At 39.4% G+C, this 20,996-nt stretch overlaps 1 protein-coding gene across 3 annotated transcripts in view; it reads left to right on the top strand.

The window, feature by feature from the left end:
• LOC307028848 (neuropilin-2-like) overlaps window positions 1-19,438 on the top strand; it is a 109,080-nt gene extending 89,642 nt beyond the window's left edge. The window contains exons 15-18 of one of the 3 annotated variants that reach the window (XM_079664196.1): window positions 374-470; window positions 3,169-3,201; window positions 14,316-14,378; window positions 16,326-19,438. In XM_079664196.1, coding sequence (XP_079520322.1) covers window positions 374-470; window positions 3,169-3,201; window positions 14,316-14,378; window positions 16,326-16,651 — 519 coding nt within the window. In that variant the 3' untranslated portion in view covers window positions 16,652-19,438. Of the gene's footprint in view, window positions 1-373; window positions 471-3,168; window positions 3,202-8,382; window positions 13,111-14,315; window positions 14,379-16,325 lie in introns of those variants that run through there. The other 2 variants (XM_079664197.1, XM_079664198.1) reach the window with 2 other exon arrangements.
• Window positions 19,439-20,996: the final 1,558 nt, after the last annotated feature.

Genomic DNA, 20,996 nt, shown 5'->3' with positions numbered 1-20,996 from the left:
TCATTATTAATCAATAAAGTAAAAAAGATAATATCTCCACACTGCATCAAGAAATAAGTACATTTGCCTTCATTTAAAATGTATTTTAAAAAAAAACTTAGGTTGCATTATTGATTTTTGTTTGTGACCTTTTGGGAGTATATAATGTACATCAATGAGAGTATACAGTATGTCAACAAAAAACGCATTGTAAAAAAGGGTAGGTGTAAATAAAAACATTGGTTTCCGGTAAATATACATTTCCTTCCATGTTTTTTCTCCATATCAAGTTATAACTTATCAATCTTTTATTTATTCTTTTGTATATGCTGAGATTCAACTATGGGGGTAAAGAAAGATTGTTGTAACATGTCTCTCTTCTTCTATGATCTAGGTTGCGTTCGAGGGCTTTTTTGATCACCCAACTAGAGGACACATCAGAATAGATAACATCCACATGAGCAGCAGCATGGAGCTGGAGGAGTGCACACGTAAGTGTTGTAACCTTTCTGTATACTTGTCTCTCCTTTTATCATTGACTCAGTAAAAGCTCAGACATTCAGTCCATCTGTCTGTCTTTCTTTCTCCTTCACAACCTACTGCTTTCATAGTAGACCGGTTGAGCGAAAGAGAAGGGATAAAACTCATAAAGTTTCTCGTTTACACACAGACACACACACATACATAAAGAAATATATATATAAAAAAAGAAAGTGGGCCACAAACGGCCTTTGGGCATGGATTCTAATCTATGTTTCATATCTCCCTCTCTCTAGCTCCCACCGTTTTATGATTCTTTCTTTCATTCTTCTTTCCCTATCCCTTGTCTTTCATCCACTATATTTGTGCATGTAGTTATTCTGTGGGAAAAATGCTTGAGAGACTATGTGTTTGCCTGTCTCTCTCTCTTTGCTTACACACAAACCGGCCATCGAGACTGCTGTTGTTACTGATTGACTTCATTTATGGAAGCTTTTGTTATTACTGTCAGAAAAATGCAGACTTACTTGAAACACAGAGACTAGACACAAGATTAGCCTTTAAATCCTTCACATATTTCCCCATTTGACATACATAATTTTCTTACCCATGCAGCCACACACACCCACACTCTTCTCTCTGGGAAGTAATGGGAATATTGTTATCATTTAATGTAGCGACACAGCCTTTCTCTCCGCACAGCAGGATAGTGAGCCTGATGTGAGCACACACACATACACACACACTAATGTAGAAGGTCATGTAATGACCACCACAGTAGTGCGTTGATAGCAAAACACGAACATAACAAGCTTAAAACACTTCAAGCTGGTTCTCTTTCAACCCTGTTAAATTGAGCCTTGTGTGAATCTGAATTATCTTTGTCCAACTTATTTTTCCTTTAAGGTCTTACCAACCACAATAACATTGAGGCAAGGTCTCCGATTGCCCTGTTGGTCACCTCTTCGGCTCATACTATGTTGAAATAAGGCATAGCGTATATTTGTTAAATCTGGGAGTTTTACTGATTCACAAATACAGATAGATTTAGTCATGAGGAATAACACTTAGCACGTAAAAACTGTACTGTACCGGGTTGGGTTTTTTCCCTTAAGGCTTTAACCAGGTGGATTGGGTCTATTGAAAAATGATGTCCAGTTGCATCATTGGAATTGTAGGATCCACCATCTTTAGTGTCTTAATCTGTCTTGGAACTTTAAGTCAGGACATCTTGGCCTTATTTCAACTCGTCCTTCACAAATCCCCTTACTTTATGGAAGCATGATACTAAATTGCTGGTACACCTCCTGAATTTTTGAAATGACTCTTGGTCAATGGTCTTAACTAGATAGTATTTATTTTCGACTGTTATCCCATATTACATTTGGTATGATTTTCTTATGCCAATATTTCTTTACTAAATGTATCAAGTGTCTCGTTTCAGTATTGCATACATCCATATTACTATGATTATCTAATAGGAGACATGCAACAGGCGAAGGAACAACAACGTATTCTCTCGACCCACTGTTGCATCTTCTTTACTTGTGCTGCCATTCTGTTTGCGTTTTCCTCTGCGCTTCTCTTCTTTTTCATCTCCCTTTCACTTTCATAATAGATGATGTATCCTCCGGCAAATAATAAACAGCAGTACATTTCAGTCCCTGTTCCCATGACCCTTAAACTTACCTCCAGCCTTCATTCCCAGTCCTCTATTTCCTGTCTCTTCAATCTTTTCACCCTCCATCTCTCATCCACCCACTTCTTTCTTCTTCTCTACCCAACATGTCTGCTGCCATTAACATTTGTTTGTCACCTTAAGAAAATAGAGAGCAATCTCGGGAGGGCGAAACGTAGAATGACAAAGCAAAAATATTTTATAGTGTGAGCAAGTCTGCAATGACTGACACACAAAGACATAGAGACATTCAGGGAGGACACGCTTTCTCTCTTCCAGCCCATTTTATTTGTTTTCCTCTCCATTTTGTAAGAAAGACTGTCATCCAGGAAGATGTATGGGGCCTTTAGACTCCTATATTATGTCGGAACTCAACAAATCTTTATTGATTTTCTCCAAAAGAAGAAACAAGTGCATTTGCAAAACAGTGCGGCGTCTTGCAATTTTGCAATTCAGCTGTACTGAAATGCATTTCTGTTAACAATCATCAGAAATATAGTTGTTCAATGTCAATTTAATCATGGAAATATGCCACCGTACACTGAGACCAAGCAAATCCTAGGGATGATGTATTTGGTGCTGTATTTCATATTGTAAAATGCTACTTTAGAATGAAACAAATGCATTTAATCAAAGTCTTGTCATGCATCATATTTTATCCTTATGGTTTAGCTCATTCTGGACCTGTAGGGGCTTGTGGATGCTTCGCGTTCACTCTTATGCTGAACAATAATGTACAAATGTAAGCACCAAGATGAAATTAAGTGAAAAAAATGCACAATATATATAAATATAACAGATATGATATTACCTTATTATATTAATGACAACGTTGAGTATAAAAACATTGAAAAAGTCCCCATGAACAGGAGAGTTAATGTTTGAACTCACACCCAGTATGAGTCATCTACATTTTAATCACCAACTAAGATGATCTCACATTGGTTTACGGCAGCCCTTATACCTTCATTGCTTTATTACAACTACTAACTTTCATCAATAATATTTCTTTTTCTCTCTCTCTCCTACAGAGCCTTTACCTGCCTTAACTCCTGGCATAACCAGTAAGTTCTTCTTCCTCTTCCATGTGTACTTCCTGTGCAAAATGTCTGTGCTTTCTGCTTGTTGCTTAGCTCAGCTCGCAGCAACTGCACCGACCCTGAGCGACCTTGAAAGTGCATTATATGTGTTACAAACAGCTAGATATACACAAACCACACTTATTCTAACTGAGAACGTTTTCAAAAGAATCCAACTCTGGTGTCTTACTTGAATGATGCATCTACATAACTATGCATTTCATACAAAGTGTGGGACTTTGTCAGTTAATTTACCTTTTTGGATGGATGTAGACTCTTGCCACATTTAAGAAAGATATGGTGACAATGTTGCAACTTGATGGAATGGATCCACTGCATTGTTCCAGCATGACTCCCTGCATGCTGGGCTGACACTCTTGGTTGAGTAGTTTGGTAGGTTCCTCAGTGAAAAGAAATACTATTTTCCACTACATAAACAAATAGTTCCACGCGATAGTTTACTGCAGCAGCAACAACATTGGCAGACTGAGTACCAGGGCTAGGGTTAGGGTTGCACATACCAATACAAGTCTTTCGTGGTACCATGTATGTGAGATCTTGTTGTGTGTAGGTATTGAATACAGTGAGTGTGCTCAGACCCACAGTCAATTACTGAAACATTGTTCATTTTGTTTGTTCGTATGGTAAATTACTTCAAAGGTGACATAGGAAAAGAAGGTTTATTGGTGAACTGCTCAAACAAAGTCCAAAAGTCTCCATCTTGCCTTTTCTCTTGTTTTCATTAGTCTAAAAGGATTAGGGCAGAACCTGCCTCTGCTGTCCTGAGCTCAGTCAATCCCAACGTGTTCTTAATTGTAGAGAACAGCACACTCGCACCTCATTGATTATGTGTTGCTGATTTGCAATCACCAAGTAAGCTTCTCTGCATTCCTTCATTCGGCACCATAGAAGGAGCCTTTCTCATACAATCTATCTATTTTGCCTCTTCCTACTTTTTGCTGATTCTTTACTTCAACCTCAAATATTTGGTTTTCATTCCCTTCTTACCTTTGTTTCCAGATGTTATTACTTCTTACTTCTCACCTCAATCTACAGTTTAACTTTGCCCAGCAAGATGGTGCTCCCACTTGAATTAAATTCAGAGCTATTCACCATACCTTTTTATATCCTTTATCCTCAAATAGACCTTTCTGAAAGCAGATATAAAGGGGGTAGGTAGATTATGCTACTTATTTTCAAAGTTCAAAGTTTCAAATATCTGTTCAGAAACTGGACAAACGTTAAATAAGTACAAACCACAGACTATCTGTGTCATGGCGAATACAGTCGCTGGTTTATTTATGTCTGTAGGCCGTTTAGGCTTAGCCTGATCGATCCAATCTCCATTCAGAAAACAAGCATTTAAAAATGTTTTTCGCCTGCCGTCTTGTCTGCAGACTTGTCAAAGCATTAATTCATGGTTTTTACTAACCGGTATCAGTATGTTGTTACTTCGGCATCATTTAGAAACGTGTATTATAATTTAATCACAGTCAAATATGTTCATTTTGTTGTAGTTGTAGCTCCCGAGCCAGCGCGTCTTGTTTGAATGATGCGAGTAAACACAGCTGACAGCCGCAGTGAAACTTGAGTGTTTAGAGCGATGCGATAGGAGCGATTAGAGCGAAGCGAATATTCGCATCGCGTCCGGTGTGAACGCAGCTTTAGTGACACGGAATGATAACAAAGTTGGACGACATACCAAAAAAAAGTATGTATTTGCCCAATCTGAGCACTATATCAAGACTTGTCATGGTTAAGATCAAATCTATTTATTTACTCCTTTTGATCACTCTCTGGGACAGACTTTTGTTTTGAACCTGGGGGCTAAAGCACAACAATCAGCAACATTTGGTTGATTTAGGTCCATAATACAGATCCTGTGTGCTCTATTCAGTCATTTCAGTGCGTGTGTGTGAGTGTGTGTGTGTGTGTGTGTGTGTGTGTGTGTGTGTGTGTGTGTGTGTGTGAGTGTGTGTGTGTGTGTGTGTGTGTGTGTGTGTGTGTGTGTGTGTGTGTGTGTGTGTGTGTGTGTGTGTGTGTGTGTGTGTGTGTGTGTGTGTGTGTGTGTGTGTGTGTGTGAATAGATCAAAAACATTCTTTGAATACTGTGGGATACTTAAGCAGCACTTAGTTTTGTTCACCACAATACAATTTAATAACGTCTAAAATACCATTCCCTAAAATAGCAAAACCCTGAAGTATTTGACCTAATGCTCGCAAGTTCCTCAGATTATTGAATTCTGTGCGGGTATCATATGACTCGCAGCATGACAACAGTGTCAGTTCTTGCATACGTGTGTTTTTATGAGACTGAGCCCCGGACTTAAGGATTACATGTCTCCTGCGAGACGCCTGCTGAAAAGTGATCTCGAACTAATACTTCCTATATAAGAGGATTTATATAGAAGTGCCTTGGTTTTGATATTTGATGTGGATAATTAGAGTTAGTGTTTGTGTTGTGGCTTTGGACAAGCAGGGTTTCTGTGTTTTTTACCAACATTACTCAGATGAAAGGGGGTTGAAACTGGATTTTAAGTGATAAAAGCATACAAAGAGAAATTAATTGAACAATTATTTAAATTCACTTAATTTAAAGACTGACTTAATCCAAATGTGAGGAGGAAAAAAGTGATCAAGGATCAGGGCAAGGTTGTAATTGTATTTTCTTATAATCCTCCTATAATCTTCGTCTATGAAATGACATGTGCCCAGTGGAGAAAAACGAATACAATTATATTTAATAAAATAAATCAATTGACCCAAAATCGCATTAAGGGAGAACCTTCAGGAGGACTGGAGACCAGATTCTAAATGAAATATTTAATTATAGCCTGATATCATGATCCTCATTTCACAACAATGGCAGTCTCATTATGGTGTGACGGGGACCAGTGTGCCACACTGTTGGGTTTCTTTGTATCTATGGCAACCAAGGAGGCATTTGGCTTCTTGAAAGAAAAAGACTGGCGGCACATTGAGCAATCATGCTACACACAAATGGAGAAAAGAAGCAAATTCTGCCTTCAGTTGGACTACACAGAGTAGTTATAGATCCATGTTTTGAAGTATACCATTCAGAAAAGGACAGATTCAGTGTGTGAAGTGTCAGACCTTGAATGAGAAAGGTAGTAATTCCGCGATTCAGAAACTCTAGTAACCAATGTTCCTCGAAAGCCACACTTTTTTAGCTCTTTTAAGGAGTGGTGCTCTTGAGAAATTACTCCCCTTGTTCCCCAGATCCCTCCGTAAAAAGCAAAGTAACGGTCAATTTGATTTGATTTGAAACCCTAGAAATCATCCGTGTCTTAATCCACTGCTGGGAAGCCTCTCTGTGCAGGCTGCTTAGAGCCCAGCTTTACAATCAAAGCTATTTTAAATCCTTAAAGAGTATGTCTGAACTTAAAAAATAAAGATGAAGCTCACTGGTTTCCTCCTGTCTTGCTCTGCACCTCTCCTTCCTTTGTCCCATTATTGCTCTCTCCTCTCCATCTACTGTAGTTGCCCTGTCTCTATTTCCTCTTTCCTTCGTCCTTTCTTTTTCTCTTTCACATCCTTCCGTTCTTTTCTCTGTGTCTCTTTCTTCCCCGACCTCTCTCTCAGCGGGTTTCTTTCACAGTGAGTTGACAGAGTATTGAAGTTTCAGACAAACCCTCTAATGCAGGATTAAAGATATCATGGCAGGATTAGCTCTCTGCCTTCAATTCGCCTCCCTCCCACCCTCTCTCCTCACTTTCTGCTACCCCTCTCTACTTCAACCCTTTCTTTCTTCCTGTAAAGCCTTCTCTCTTATCCTTTCTCTACCCCTGTAATTTCTCTCTGATTTCCCCTATTCCCCTCTCTTTCTTCCTCCACTCAACTCCCTTTAATGCCATCTTACCCTGATAAAAGCAGCTGCATTCTCTCGAATACAACTACTCGAAACTCCCCACCCTTTGTCCAAATCAGCCAGTCTCTGCATTATCAAGGCTTTGCATTCTCTGATCGAGTCCAACGTATCGCATGAGCCTCTGCGTGTCAATGTGCAGCTAATGCTTGTGACGTTTGCATTTTTTTCTGAAGAATGAAGACTGAAGGCGACTTTAGATTGAATGCAATTGGATGTTTAAATGTTTGGAAAGTGAGCCAAATCTGGAAGCTAAATCATTTGTATGCCTGCTGTTGATCTTACATATTATTTTTTGTTGAGTACCAGCCAGGCACAATACTTTTTAGCTCACTGCTGCACTAATTGACCATTCGCCCATTTCCCTAAGTTACTGTTACAAGGCCTGTCAAGCTTTCCATACTCTCATGCTCTGTATGCAATTTACTTTAATGTCAATGTAAAATTAACAATGCAATTATTGGTTAATTTGAAACAATAGCCCCTTGATTTTAGAAAAAGCTTCTCGTTTCTAGCTGTCACTCATCAATGGCGGCTAAAATGGCGGATTTGATCAGCTGTTAATTAAGTTAACGTTAGCATCATTAGTTGGTTAAAGTGCTGTCCACAGCTGACTTATATTAAAATAAGAAACCTGTAAAGGTGTTTTTGAACATGCACAATGGCTATATTGATATTTTACTTTTGAAAAACTGGGCTAAGCTCAATGTACATGGCCAAAAGTACTCATCCTAACCCGATGATGATCCGTGTAGAAAATGCTAGTATTTCAAGAACAAAAGGTAAAGATGAGAAGTGAGACATTCCAACATAAATCTGTTTAGTTTTCAAACTTAACTCCACAAACTGTGTTAGTAACTTACTTTTATTTATTTTTGTGAGCCCAGGAAGCAATCATTTTTTCTAGCAATAGTAGACCTAGTTAGCTAAGCCTGATTAGCTAATACTAAATGACACTTTGTTTAATCCATTCCTTATACTTTGCTTTTGGATTTTGGGAGGGCTACTAAACCACATAACCCTACAAACTCATAAAAGGTTGAGTACTGCTTTAACTGCAGCTCAACACAAATTCAGCATGTAGAGGAATCCAAAGCTTGCCAGATTTGCCCTGCTAGTTATGAGCTATGGTTGCTAGGCTATGATTTGACCAACACTATCTAGGGGCTTTTAGCGAAGAGTCAATTAGACAATAAACAAACTTTCCTTTCCAATGCGGCCTGCATGCCTGCCTCCGTGGTCCATAGTGCCAACCAGTAATGTGTCCTCCTGCCCTCCAGGGGGTGCCATGTCTGGGATGGAGCCCACAGTAGACACAGTGGCGGTGCAGCCTGTCCCCACCTACTGGTACTATGTGTTGGCAGGAGTCGCCGCTCTCTTACTGCTGGTGATTGTAACCGTGGTGGTGACACTGTGCTGCCATCGGTACCACTGGGCGCCAAAGAAGTCCAGCACTGGTCACCATCATTCAGTGACGTACCACAACAGCCAGCAACCCAATCAGCAAGGTCACCAAAACTGCTACCAGAACCAAAATCTCAGCTATAATCGCATCCAGAGCCCCAACCAAAACCACCTGTATCCAGCTACTGGACCGAGCCCGAGCCTTGACCCCATGCTCACCATCAGAATGGATAAAGACGACAGCTATGACTCCCAGTGCTGAAAACAACCGGACACCATGTGAATGATAATATTTGATTGGATTGCTTTGTCAAATAAAGCGATGAAAGGGAGTGAAATCTCCCTCAACAGCAGTATTCATAATCGGCACTCTTCACTGATCTACATGGAAGAGAGACACTGCTGTTGCTGATGACTGATCTGATTGTCTGATCAGCATGCACTTTTGATAAAACTATATTGTTGGCTGACACTCGCAGAATGTAATCCTGGCTTTACCATCATCAGGGAGAGTAGATGAAATAACTTAAATTGCCAATTATGATGGCTGATCAGGGCCTGATTACTTTTTTGATGTACTTAAGAGAATTCTGACTTCTACAGCTGCACCTTGACTGTGGACATAACACATGTAGTGTACATTGTAACTGTTGTAACAGTATATTTCCCTCCTTTACAAATGTCAAAGTAGGATATATCTGGCTGCCGTTTGGACACTGCCTGCCTCCAAATAACCTTTCCAACCGAGAAGGGATTTACACAAAGGTACACGGAGATAGAAGTCACAATGTGTGCTGCATTAAAAGAGAGAAGGCTATTTCTCTGGGGCAGAATGAAGCCTCTGCTTATTTGTCCACTAGCCTTTGAGAGACCGAGAGTGACAGAGACAGATTAAGAACAGAAAAAGGGAAGAAGTACGGATAGAATTAGTGCTGCCCGTCCAGCCGTGACAGATAGAAGGCTACAGATCCACCTTGGGTGGTGAAGGAGGAATCAGTGTTCTCTGTCTGGTTTACACGGCAAGGTAGATAGGATGAGACAGCTTAAGTCGCATCCTGCAGACCTAGACACAATTCCTCTCTGCAACACACAGTCTCGAATACATATGCACGGACACTTCGGAAACTTTTAAGTGGCTAATAATTGAGTCTTGCGTCAAGCCCCGAGTGCATTTTTCATTACATCCTGATATGCCTTTCTTAAAGCGTGCTTTAAAACTATTACCTCCTCACCTCCAGAACGAGGTTGTGCCTCAGTGTCAAATAGGAGTATGAATGGACTGTTTTGCCTTGATCTCATAGATAATCCAATGCCTGTGTCTGTTAATGTTCAACCTGAGTATGTCCTGCACACATTAGACGGAATGAATGAAACAAATCCTAAATGTATTGAGTATCTTAAGATGCAGTTTGAAGTCTGTGCAAGTTGAAATTCTTTACACCTGGTAAATATTTTTGTTTTCTCCTTTGATAATTTAATATATTGTGAAAATATTTGTTGTGGCTGCACAGTTTTGCTTCTATTCCTTTCATTCACCATGGTATTTCAAAATCAAACTTATTTCTTGATGTCTACTTAATTATCCATCCAACTTTATTTGTTTGCCTTTTCTCATGATTTCCAACGTTGACAGATACGTTAGTATAAACTTGTGTGCCATGATGCATTTTTGCAATGTCGAGAGTACCATTAGCACTTTTTCGCTTCTTGATAATGATTATTTTGAAGGCTTTGATGATTCATTCTGACAATTTCTTACATTTACTGTGAATCTTAATATAAAAAAGTGGAGTAATGTACTGGTTGTGAATTGAATATATTTTCTTGCTTTGTTATCACATACTATTACAGTATGCCTCCATGTGCTTTTTGATGTTTAATAGTTATTCAATGTTTATTTTTATACTCACTGGCTGTTGTTTTTAAGGCAACAGTTATGTGGATTGTGTTCACTGGGATGATCTTAACAACTTTTTCCTTGACTTTTAATGTTATGTCAAATTTTGCAACGGCAAACGTGTTTCCCTCATTAGCACCCGTCTTCAAGGTTAAGTGGTATATGGATAGGAAATCGAAGATATTAAGAATGTCATGTGGAAATTATCCAAAGCATGAACAAAACTTAATGAATTTGCTTGGTTTTGGTTGAAAAATAATCAAGGGTTAGGGTTAGGGTTGTCACTGTAGTATTTCTCAGCAGTTCACCATCTTATGTTGTAGGCTACTCCTTTACATCATTTTGTTCATGCACAAATCTCCTAGCCTTTTTTTTTTAATCAAAACCCTGCTTATTCCTATTCTCCTCCCTTTATCACAAATCCTCCCAGCAAAAAAAACACAGGAGAGAAAATGAGAGGCAGAAAGGAGAGGAGGGCAAACTCTCTCAGAGGAAAAGGGCCCATTGAGCGAGCCCCCTTTGCCTCCACAGAATGCGCCCAGAGATGAAGGAAGTTGAAAGAAGTAAAAAAAATATTTCTCTAAAGATAGATTTTTTATTTTTTACTCCGAGAGGAAGGCTAACGGGGAGGCAGGTCGGGTTTGGATTGAAGGAGGACGGCAGGTTGTTTCAAACACAAAAGCAGATGAAAGAAGTCTTTTGGCAGAATAGACAGAGCGATGGAGAGACACACATGTTCTCAAACAAACGTAAACCAGTGTTAGCAGAGAAAATGCAGTCACTCCAATAGTTGCATGCATGTTCAGAAACCACTCTGCATCTCTCCATATTGACGTGTTTCCTCAAATTGTGTCTCGTTTTGTATTCTCGTTATTTTATGCTCGCACATCCATCCCCTCTGCCTTCCATTTCAATCGACTTGTGCGTGATTTACACATTCTATGAGTCAATCTAGCAGCCCTGCGCTGTAACCCAATCAATGTGGGTCCCAAATTCTAATGGAGGAATGATATATTACTGTATTTATGTTGTGCTACCAATGCACTTTTTCCCCCTTTCATTCTCCTTCCCTCCATCAAAGTTTTTTGCAAGATTTGGAAAATGTGCTGGCTTGTCTTCATGCCACACTTTTAAATCAGCCATCCCTCACTTTCCTCTCGCTGCTCCATCACAGACTACTTTGGAGCCCTTTAATATTTCTAATTAGTTAATGGAGCTGATTGCATTCATAAAACCCTGCAGTAAGCATTTCTAGCCCTCCGGCCATTTCTTTTTCCTTTTTTCCCCCTGCCTCCTCCTTCTCTGTGTCCTGGAGAAATACTACGAGTGAAAGCTCTCTAACAGTTCCTTGGGTCCCCGCTGCAACAGCGCATGGTGCCAAAGAACTATCCATGTCTTTTCCCGAATAAAGAAAGCCCCCCCTTTTTATTCTTCTCTTTGCTAATTGGAGAGTGGAGATCAAATGGGGCTACGGGGAGTTTTAATCTCCTTTCAGATCCGCATGATGATTCTTCTCAGGATCCTAGCCTGAGGGCTTTAGGCCAGGATCATTAGAAAGTGTTCAACAGTCGTCCAAAGAGCGTCCGTCCAATCATCTCTCTTTTTCCGCGTTATCCGGATTCTTTTGCGTTCTTTAATGTTTTGTCAAGGCCTGTGGTGATTTCATTTGACTGTGAGAAAGGAGAAGCTAGAGCCTGGAGGGTCTGTTGGGAGACTGTACATTAACACAACCAGAACAAATGAGATGCTTTCAAGTGTATGTACGAATGTATAGTCTTACATGGAGAGTACATTTCAGTGAGACCTCCAGAAAATATTATAATTTGCAGTGTGACTACTGGGATCAGCCATATTTATAACTTTAGTATCGATTGTTTCACTACTGATTGCCTGTGCCGCTCAGTAACTGCAGTACTTTAAATTAAAGGGGCCCTTTTATGCTTTTGGGGTTTTTCATTTTCCTGTAGTGTTTATAGGTTCGTCTGCATGGGAATGCTCTGCAAAGGCTAAAATCAAAAAGTAGGGGGGTCTTGACTTGACTCCTTAGTTTACTGACACAGTGTCATCAATGTGTTACACTCATGCCCCTATTGGCTAGCTTGGCTAAGGGGCAGAACATCTTTAAGTTGTTGACCAATCACAACAGAGTCTGCCAGCTAACCAATCAGAGCAGACTGGGTTCTGGTTTCAGATAGATAGTGAAAAAGAAAATATATAAAGCACTTTTTGAAAATTAAAGTATGGTACAGTAGAGGCACACAATACAAACATGAGCATAATAGGGCCCCTTTAAATAACATGACAACCTTATTTTGTTTTGTTGGGTGTTTCAGACAAACATCATTTCAAGTCATGTTCATAATCTGCAGTCAAATGTGGAGTTTATATAGTCTATATAGCACTTTTTTACTAATTTGTCACTTCATTTTGGTAATGTGACATCACACATTTTAGGGGTTAAGTGCATCTACAGTTTTATTTTTTTTCTCGAAAATCGACATTTCTATTAAGTGATTCAATGATGTTGTTATTGTCTTTTGATTTCTTATTGTAATAATGTTTTTTTTATTGATCAGAAGGATTGTTTGTGATGTAAATCTGACTGATCATTCTGAAGCATGGCCTCAGCCAGGGATTAACTTGGTTTGAACTTAAACTGTGACTAGTTTAGCTTAATAAAACCAGCGTTGAAGTGCTTAGACATTCGTCCCTGGCTTCAGCCGCCTCACTGTATTTACTACTCTGACTCTGTGAGGGACATAACTCGACTTTATGATTGTCTTTTTGACTCACGCTGCATTTTACTGTCTCGCACTTCAAGCTAATTAAATATTGAACTACAGAGAAACACACAAAGCCAAGCGGCACCCATACTCCATCCCATAATCAAATAATTAAATAAGCAAATTCTAAAACATCAGAGAAAGATGACACTCCATTTAGCAAAGGATTTCTTGGTTCGCTGTTATTAACATTAAAATCCAATTGAGTCGCTTTCTTTTATTTTATTCTATAATTGGATTTGGAAGTCAATTTTGTGTCATTTAAAGGATGGGATTCACTTCTTTTTTTCAAGGAAATTACCTCATATTTAATACATGAGCGAATATCTTAATTTCATAGATAGCAGGTGTCATTCAAAGTATTAATTTAGTGTTATTATTTACAAAATAACAAGTATTGGAAGTTCGTAAAAGCTGTTTATAGGAGACATTGTCTGAATGCCGCGTTAAGATTGTCTCATAGGAAAATTACCTTATCTAACTAAGGAAATGAAGCTCCATATCCTTTTTCCTATCAACTAAATTAGTTTTTCAACCCTTATCTTTAAATATCTATGACGGTTTCATTTAATATGTTTTTGGATCCTTTGCCCCAGCAATAAATGATTTTTACAGTAGCTGCCCAGATACTACTCTATTTTTTTTTTCCTGAGGACTTTAATATCAATTTCCTTGACTAAAACTGAAATGAAGCAGAATTTAGCTTCCAGTCCCTTCAACGCCACGCACTTCAGCCTGCCTCAGAAATATAATGTGGTATTTTAGCTTGTTGAATTTCATGGTCTTGGAATAAAAAAGAAAATATATTGCTGGGAATGTGAAGGTAATAAAAGTGATATTTTTCTATGAAACGGTTTTGGGTCCTTTCATTTCGCACTTCAGTTTCCCCTTTTCTCTCTATGGACATAACATGGTTTAAAGGCAATCTCTAGCCTGATATCTTCAGACCGTTTAAACAAGACCACTCACTCTTTGAGCTGTTTGTATAGTTTGATTTCCACCTACAAATAGAGCTTGTGTACTCACAAATGGATGATGCTATCACAACATGGTTTTTCACTTTTCAGTAGTTCTGACTTGACTGGATGTTTGAGATTAATAATATTTTCTGTCTGTATCGTTTCAACAGATCCCAGGCCTATGGATTTTGGAAAGGATCCTGTTTTCAACCCGAAGACATCCATCAATGGAGGTGAGGTTCAAAGTCCCCTTCTTGCCGCTTCCTTCCTTAACTTTGTGTCCTTTCCTCTTTCCCTTCCTTTCCTTTCCTTTCCTTCTTTTGCTTTCCTTTAATTTCATTTTTTTTGTCTCACCTCTCCTTTATTTCCCTCCCCTCACCTGTCCCATATTTTCCTTCCCTCTCCTCTCCTCTCAGCCTGAGGCTGTACTGGCTTGTTTTACAAGTCACCCACATAATAGTGAAACAGCTCTTTAAGCAGAGGCATGCCCATGGCTCTGCTTTTCTTGTGATTCCACAAGAACAAGCCTGTGGCAACAGTGACAGACTATCTCTGCTGTGTGTGTGTGTGTGTGTGTGTGTGTGTGTGTGTGTGTGTGTGTGTGTGTGTGTGTGTGTGTGTGTGTGTGTGTGTGTGTGTGTGTGTGTGTGTGTGTGTGTGTGTGTGTGTGTGTGTGTGTGTGTGTGTGTGTGTGTGTGTGTGTGTGTGTGTGTGTGTGTGTGTGTGTGTGTGTGTGTGTGTGCGGGAGAGTGTATAGGAAGACTCTGAGAGAGCATCCAAAAGTGTGTCTATCTGTGTGTGCATGTGGGCTTCCTCTCCTCCTCTTTTTTGTTTCGTAGCAGGCAAAGTGAGACAGACAGCTTCCTCCTGGGCACCTAGAAAACATCTGTCTGTAACAATCACACTTTACTTCCTGTAGGTCTTTGGATGTGTGTCTGTTAACAGTATCGGTGTGTGTGTTTCTGTAGTTGTGTCTGTTCACATGCATGAGTTATTATCCCGTGTTTCTCCCATCCCCCCTGACAGATACAAGAAGAGTACTCAGCCTTTACCTCGCTAAACAAGTCTGTTTACTGCCTGTGTGTGTGTGTGTGTATGTGTGTGTGTGTGTGTGTGTGTGTATGTGTGTGTGTGTGTGTGTGTGTGTGTGTGTGTGTGTGTGTGTGTGTGCGTGCGTGCGTGCGTGCGTGCGTGCGTGCGTGCGTGCGTGCGTGCGTGCGTGCGTGCGTGCGTGCCATAAAACACTCTAAATGTAGTACTTAATTGCAGATTGGCTTGTTCATGTGTACACATTCATTAAGTGGATTAGCATGATTGCTTATGCCAACTAGATGTGCACACAAGACACACCGGAGAGCTCCTTTACACTAATTATTTTTATTATGTTTCCAAACTAATGAAGTCTATAACAACAACAGTTCTGGGGATACTGAAACGAACATTTGCCTCTGATACAGTTGAATACATTTGTTAAAGTGAGACTTTTCTTCTGTTGAAGAAAGAAATACCACATCCTTCTCAAACACAAGTCCTACAGTATGTAATGTATAAGACCGGTCAAATCAAATCGTTTTTGCTTCTACAGCTTGACTTTGTATGGCATAACCTTTTTCTTATAGTGGCTAATGCTAGCTCAATTTCAGATAGTTATTCCTGTTTGATTGAGTCAGTTGTCCATTTCTGACTCCTCTCAGACCATTATAATACAGTGCAACCCCATTATTTCCTAATGGTCACTTGTGACCTCAGTGGTGCTATTAAACAAAAGTCAAACTTACTAAATGTAAAGGAATATTCCTATGTGTTTACATGTATACTGTTGAGGCTTCTTTTCAGTTTTTTGTATCTCCATGTATTTCTCAATTACTGTATTCTTGGAACTTGTTGAGTCGTCTAGACCTTTGAGGGTTAAGATTATTAATTTAAATGATGCATGCAATCATTAAACTTGTTATCAAAGCAACTCAACCTTGGTGCCAAACAACAATTATGTCAATGGAAGTGTATGAAAACCAATGATTGCGTAAAATGATAGGAAAAACACATGGACAAGCCTCAATTACACCAGTGTGACTCACTTTGAAATGAAGTATGATTTGTAGTATAATTACTTACATGCTTCCTAAACATAAACATGTTTAAATTATGTATTCCCTAACGTTTTCATGTTTTCTCTCCAGACTATGTCTTCCCAGGTTGGTCGTCCTTTTCCACCCCGTCCTCCTCCGATGTGGACCCCTCCTCCGTCACCCTGATGTCGGAGAAAGACAAGGACAATGCCTGGCTGTACACGCTGGACCCCATCCTGCTCACCATCATCGTGATGAGCTCCCTGGGAGTGCTTCTGGGTGCGGTGTGTGCAGGACTGCTCCTCTACTGCACGTGCTCCTACAGTGGGCTGTCCTCGCGATCCTCCACAACGCTGGAGAACTACAACTTTGAGTTGTACGACGGGATCAAGCATAAAGTGAAGATCAACCAGCAGAGGTGCTGCTCAGAGGCATGAATAGAAGGAAGAAGACATTAGGGAACTAGATCCCTCGCCAAAGTTCTTTTGGTTCTCGGTTTGGACAAAGAAAATATGAAAAGGAAGCACTATGTGATATTTCAATCCCCTACCTTTTATCCTGCTCTGATGTCTAAAGGGGGAAACATTCAACCCGGAGTGTTCCCACCTTTTTGGGTGCCAGTAGGAACATTGATTTCCCGACGAGGCCTAAAGCGGGGGAACACCTGATCCCAATCCCTCCTCCCCACAGTACCGCATCTCCTCTGCCTGCAGGAGAGAGCCTGCTTGATTCTTAAAGCCTGTGAATGATTGAAGGAATGAATATGAATGACAGATCTAACATAGAATATAACCCACCATCCACTGGAATGAAGCTTGGATGTTGATGGACTGCAGCACTGTGACAATCTGGACGTTTGGACCAAAATGACAGCACAGTCTTATGTGAGGTGTTCAAATGTGACATGTACCCATTACTGGTACTTGGTACATGGGCAATGTGAACTGTGTCCTCGTTGGCTTTAATTTGAATGTGGCTGAAATGAAAAAGCTCCAGACTGTTGGTGAAGACTTCAGCACCAGTGGACCATTCAATGTGGGTACTTTTGACTGAAATCAACACATATCAAGCGAATGCCTATCCCCCCCCTAAAGAAGTTTTAAAATATATCAAACTGAAATGAATCTAACGGTAAAGAAAGATTTAAAAAGGACATTTTCTTTTTATTTGTCTCCAAGAGTTTTAGATATGAGTTCTGGGGCTTTCAAAAGTCCATTAGTCCGCCACATGGCGCCGCTCGCTCCTTTGTCTGCCCTCGGGTCTGCGCTTTGTGAAACCAGTGGCATAGAAGAGTAATGGTGACTGTTTTTGTTATGTTTTAGAGTTGTGTCTGTTTGGAGAAAAAAAAGGTTAAAGAAAAGCCAGCTTCAGTTCGTAGCCGCCCTGTAGAGCTCTTACGCCATTTTTAGACTTTCTTTAGCGTTGTGTTGGACTACATGGTCTTAACTGTTACTTCAGTCCTTTTCTATTTTCACACATTTTCCATTGATCAGACTTTACAAAGGAAGGTAAAGGAAGATGTAAGACGGAAAATCAGAGGTTTATTTAAATCTAACATGCTGTTATGGAGTCGTGCTTTAGATTCAGTATTCTAGGGTTTGTCTTTGGTATATATCTATATTTTTTTGCTTTTCAGACTGTATGATGCCCAAATGATGGACAGACACTGTGTGAACAAAATGTCAGTGATTGTTTTATCGCAACCTATGGATTGCCAAAGAGCTATGTATGTGCACAGGGGGTCCGAACAAGTGTTAAAAGAGGCCGGGTGGAGAATGGACTGAGAGATAAATCACCCTGCCTTTTATCCAACGCTCTTATAGCGTCACCCCCCCTGAATGAAGGATGCTCAAAAAAACGGAAGGAGAAGGAAATGACTAAAGGAGGATAGTGGAAATCGTACCGTCGACTTTCTTGGACACACAATCGAGCCTTAAGCTAACTACAGTAAACGCTGTATCGGAGGACAGCCATCGAGGAGTGCCAGTGCTGCTGATGAACAGGAGGAGACACACACACACACACATACACACATACATAAGTTAGACAGGAAGAAAGAAAGAGGCAAGGGAATTATATGGTTATATTATGGTTATATGGTCGCAGCTGTTTTTATATCTAGTAGCGCAATGGAGCAATGTCTCTTGTTTGTATCAAGCATCTAAGCATGCAGAAACTCTAATGTGTAACAAGGAAGAAGGCAAGCTAGCAACCAATTTGACATTATATGGGTATAAAACAGCGGAAATGCATTCAAGATAGTTGTTGAAGCCCTTAAAAAGACACACAATGTTGACAGAATGCTTATTCAAACACTTTTACAAATACACATGAATTGGAAATAGTCGGAGACTGACTTCTTTAGTGTCAAAATAACACGTGCATTTGAAGTAAACTATCTGCAGTTAAAGATGTGCCTTGAACATTGGATTAACTTGTCATTTGATTTATATGAAAACATTCATCGATACAACTGGAGTTGCAGTGACAGAAAGGTGATTGTCTGCCTGGAAATGTGTCTGGCTGACAGACTGATAGGACAGACAATAACACGAGGCTGTCAGCAGGACAGGTGAAAGCTGACAAACCAGACAAAACATACACACAGAAAGTATAACAGAGGAAGGACAATATGGGGGAAAAACATGTTGCACTTGTTGTTTCCCCCAGTCTCTCTCATCTCTTCCTTTTCAGCGGTATTGTTTGGATAAAGCCAACAGGCCTAGTGAGATGAAATAAACAAAAGAAAAGTGGGATCATAAAAAGGTGTGGAAAGAAGATCGTATAAGGAGAGATAAAGGGAGTGGATATAATCGAGAGAGACTGAGGGTTTTCTGTCCATCTAACTGCGTTTTCATTGGACTGTTTTCCAAGTGCCTTGGAGCTCTTTTATTATGTCTCTCGAACGAACACCAGGTCATTTAGAAACACGCATCAGACTCTCTCTTTCTCCCGCTTGTCTTTAACACTTTCTTTCTTGAAGTCCATTTAGTATTACCTCTTCTGTCTCGATGGATACACACATAAATACACCAACACACTCATACACACACACACACACACACACACACACACACACACACAGACAAATGCATTAAGATGTACCGTACACACACAAACCTACGGCACTGGCCAGATAACTCAAACTGTTGTTTGTAGACTTTGTACAGAAGAATTTCTTTTTTAATGTTATTATTATTTAATAAAGGCTAAATAACAAGTGATTTGGTTCTTTATTTTGTATTGCTCATGTGTATTTTGTATGTGTTTATTTGTCTTGGGGTACATATGTTTGACCTACAGCATATTTAACACTCCCACTCATAAAAGAGTCGTTTTGTGTCATACTGATAGAAAAACAATATCTTCTTGCAAGTTTGTCAGTTAAGAGAATAATGCAAATTCTATTAAGCATGGAAAAATAATTATGGCTCATAATTAATAGTTGAGTAAAAGTGTGTGTTTGTATTTCAATTTGCGTTTTTAACATCTGTTAACATCTTTTTTGTATATATCTAAAGCATAAAATAATGAGCCTGGAGCTTATCATATTGGACTGAAAATGGGGACGTTTTTGGGATAACTAGATTAGAGTTGGAAATAATACAAGTGTAAAATGTTGCGGTGTCTGCACAATATAAATCAACACATTTAAGAATTGGGTATTAAGGCAGCCATGTATTTTAAACCACAGATAGAAGAAAACACATTTAAAGAGGTGTTTTTCTTTTTTTTCCTAAAGCATTTAAAACTTCACTATAGACTGCCCTACATCCCTGACCATCTGGCCCTCTTTACTATGCATCCTAATTCTAGTTTGGTTATAGCGCTTTAATTAGCTTGGAGAGCCCTTATCAGTGATTTCTCTGCATCAGCATTTCTTCACCTCTTTCTTCTTGTTTTTTTCTCATACCTCCTGCCTTCATTTGTTCATTGCTTCTTTATCTCACTATTGCTCTTCTCCTTTGGAGACCGACCCGATTCTCACGCTGCTGTCCACCAGTCAAGTGTTAAAGCTGGATCTGGCTGGATGATCATAAGATTATATGGGCGATGATCCTCTCAGGGTGTTCTGCACCAAATCTGTTACCCTCACTTCTCTCTTTGATTAAGATGAGTATTTTTTGAAAAATGTAATTTAAAAGGATATAAAAAAACTCATAGTATATTATTTTGGAACAATTATATGTCAAGAATATCATGATAGAAAGATATCATGAAAAAAGTTTTATTTAGTTGTTTTAGTATACTGATAAATATGATGAAAAAAGTCATACTATACTTGTCGGAGTATGGTATATATGGTAAAGCATGTCAAAAACCTAGCCATAGTATAGTATAATGTACATTAATATTTGTTTTAAGTTTTGAAAAGATGAGATAGTATGTCGAAAATATCAGAAAAAACGAAATAGTTTAGTATGTCGGAAAATATTTCAAAAACGACATACAGTAGTAAAGTATGTTGAAAATATCCCAAAAAACTACTATTGTATAGTATGTAGACAATATCATAATAAACGATGTTGTATAGTATGTTGAAAATATCATAAAAAACGGCATAGTATAGTGGGTGTTTCTCAATGTCGAGGAGGCTTCCTTGGTAGGACATGTTTTCCGAGTCAAGTCCTTCAGAAGCGAGGCAAGAATCCTTCCTAGCCTCGGAAAACGAAGAATGGTGGAACAGGCTAACAGGTGTGCGAGGCCCCGCCTTAAATGGAGCGTGATTTCCGCCAAAGATTTTGGAAATTGGTCTGTGCGCAAAGCATTGTGGGGATTTTA

Source organism: Notothenia rossii (assembly GCF_949606895.1).
Source record: "Notothenia rossii genome assembly, chromosome: 2".
In the NCBI taxonomy this organism is placed as follows: domain Eukaryota; kingdom Metazoa; phylum Chordata; class Actinopteri; order Perciformes; family Nototheniidae; genus Notothenia; species Notothenia rossii.
The sequence above is the reverse complement of the archived record's forward strand: the minus strand, read 5'-3'. Positions and strand labels throughout refer to the sequence as shown.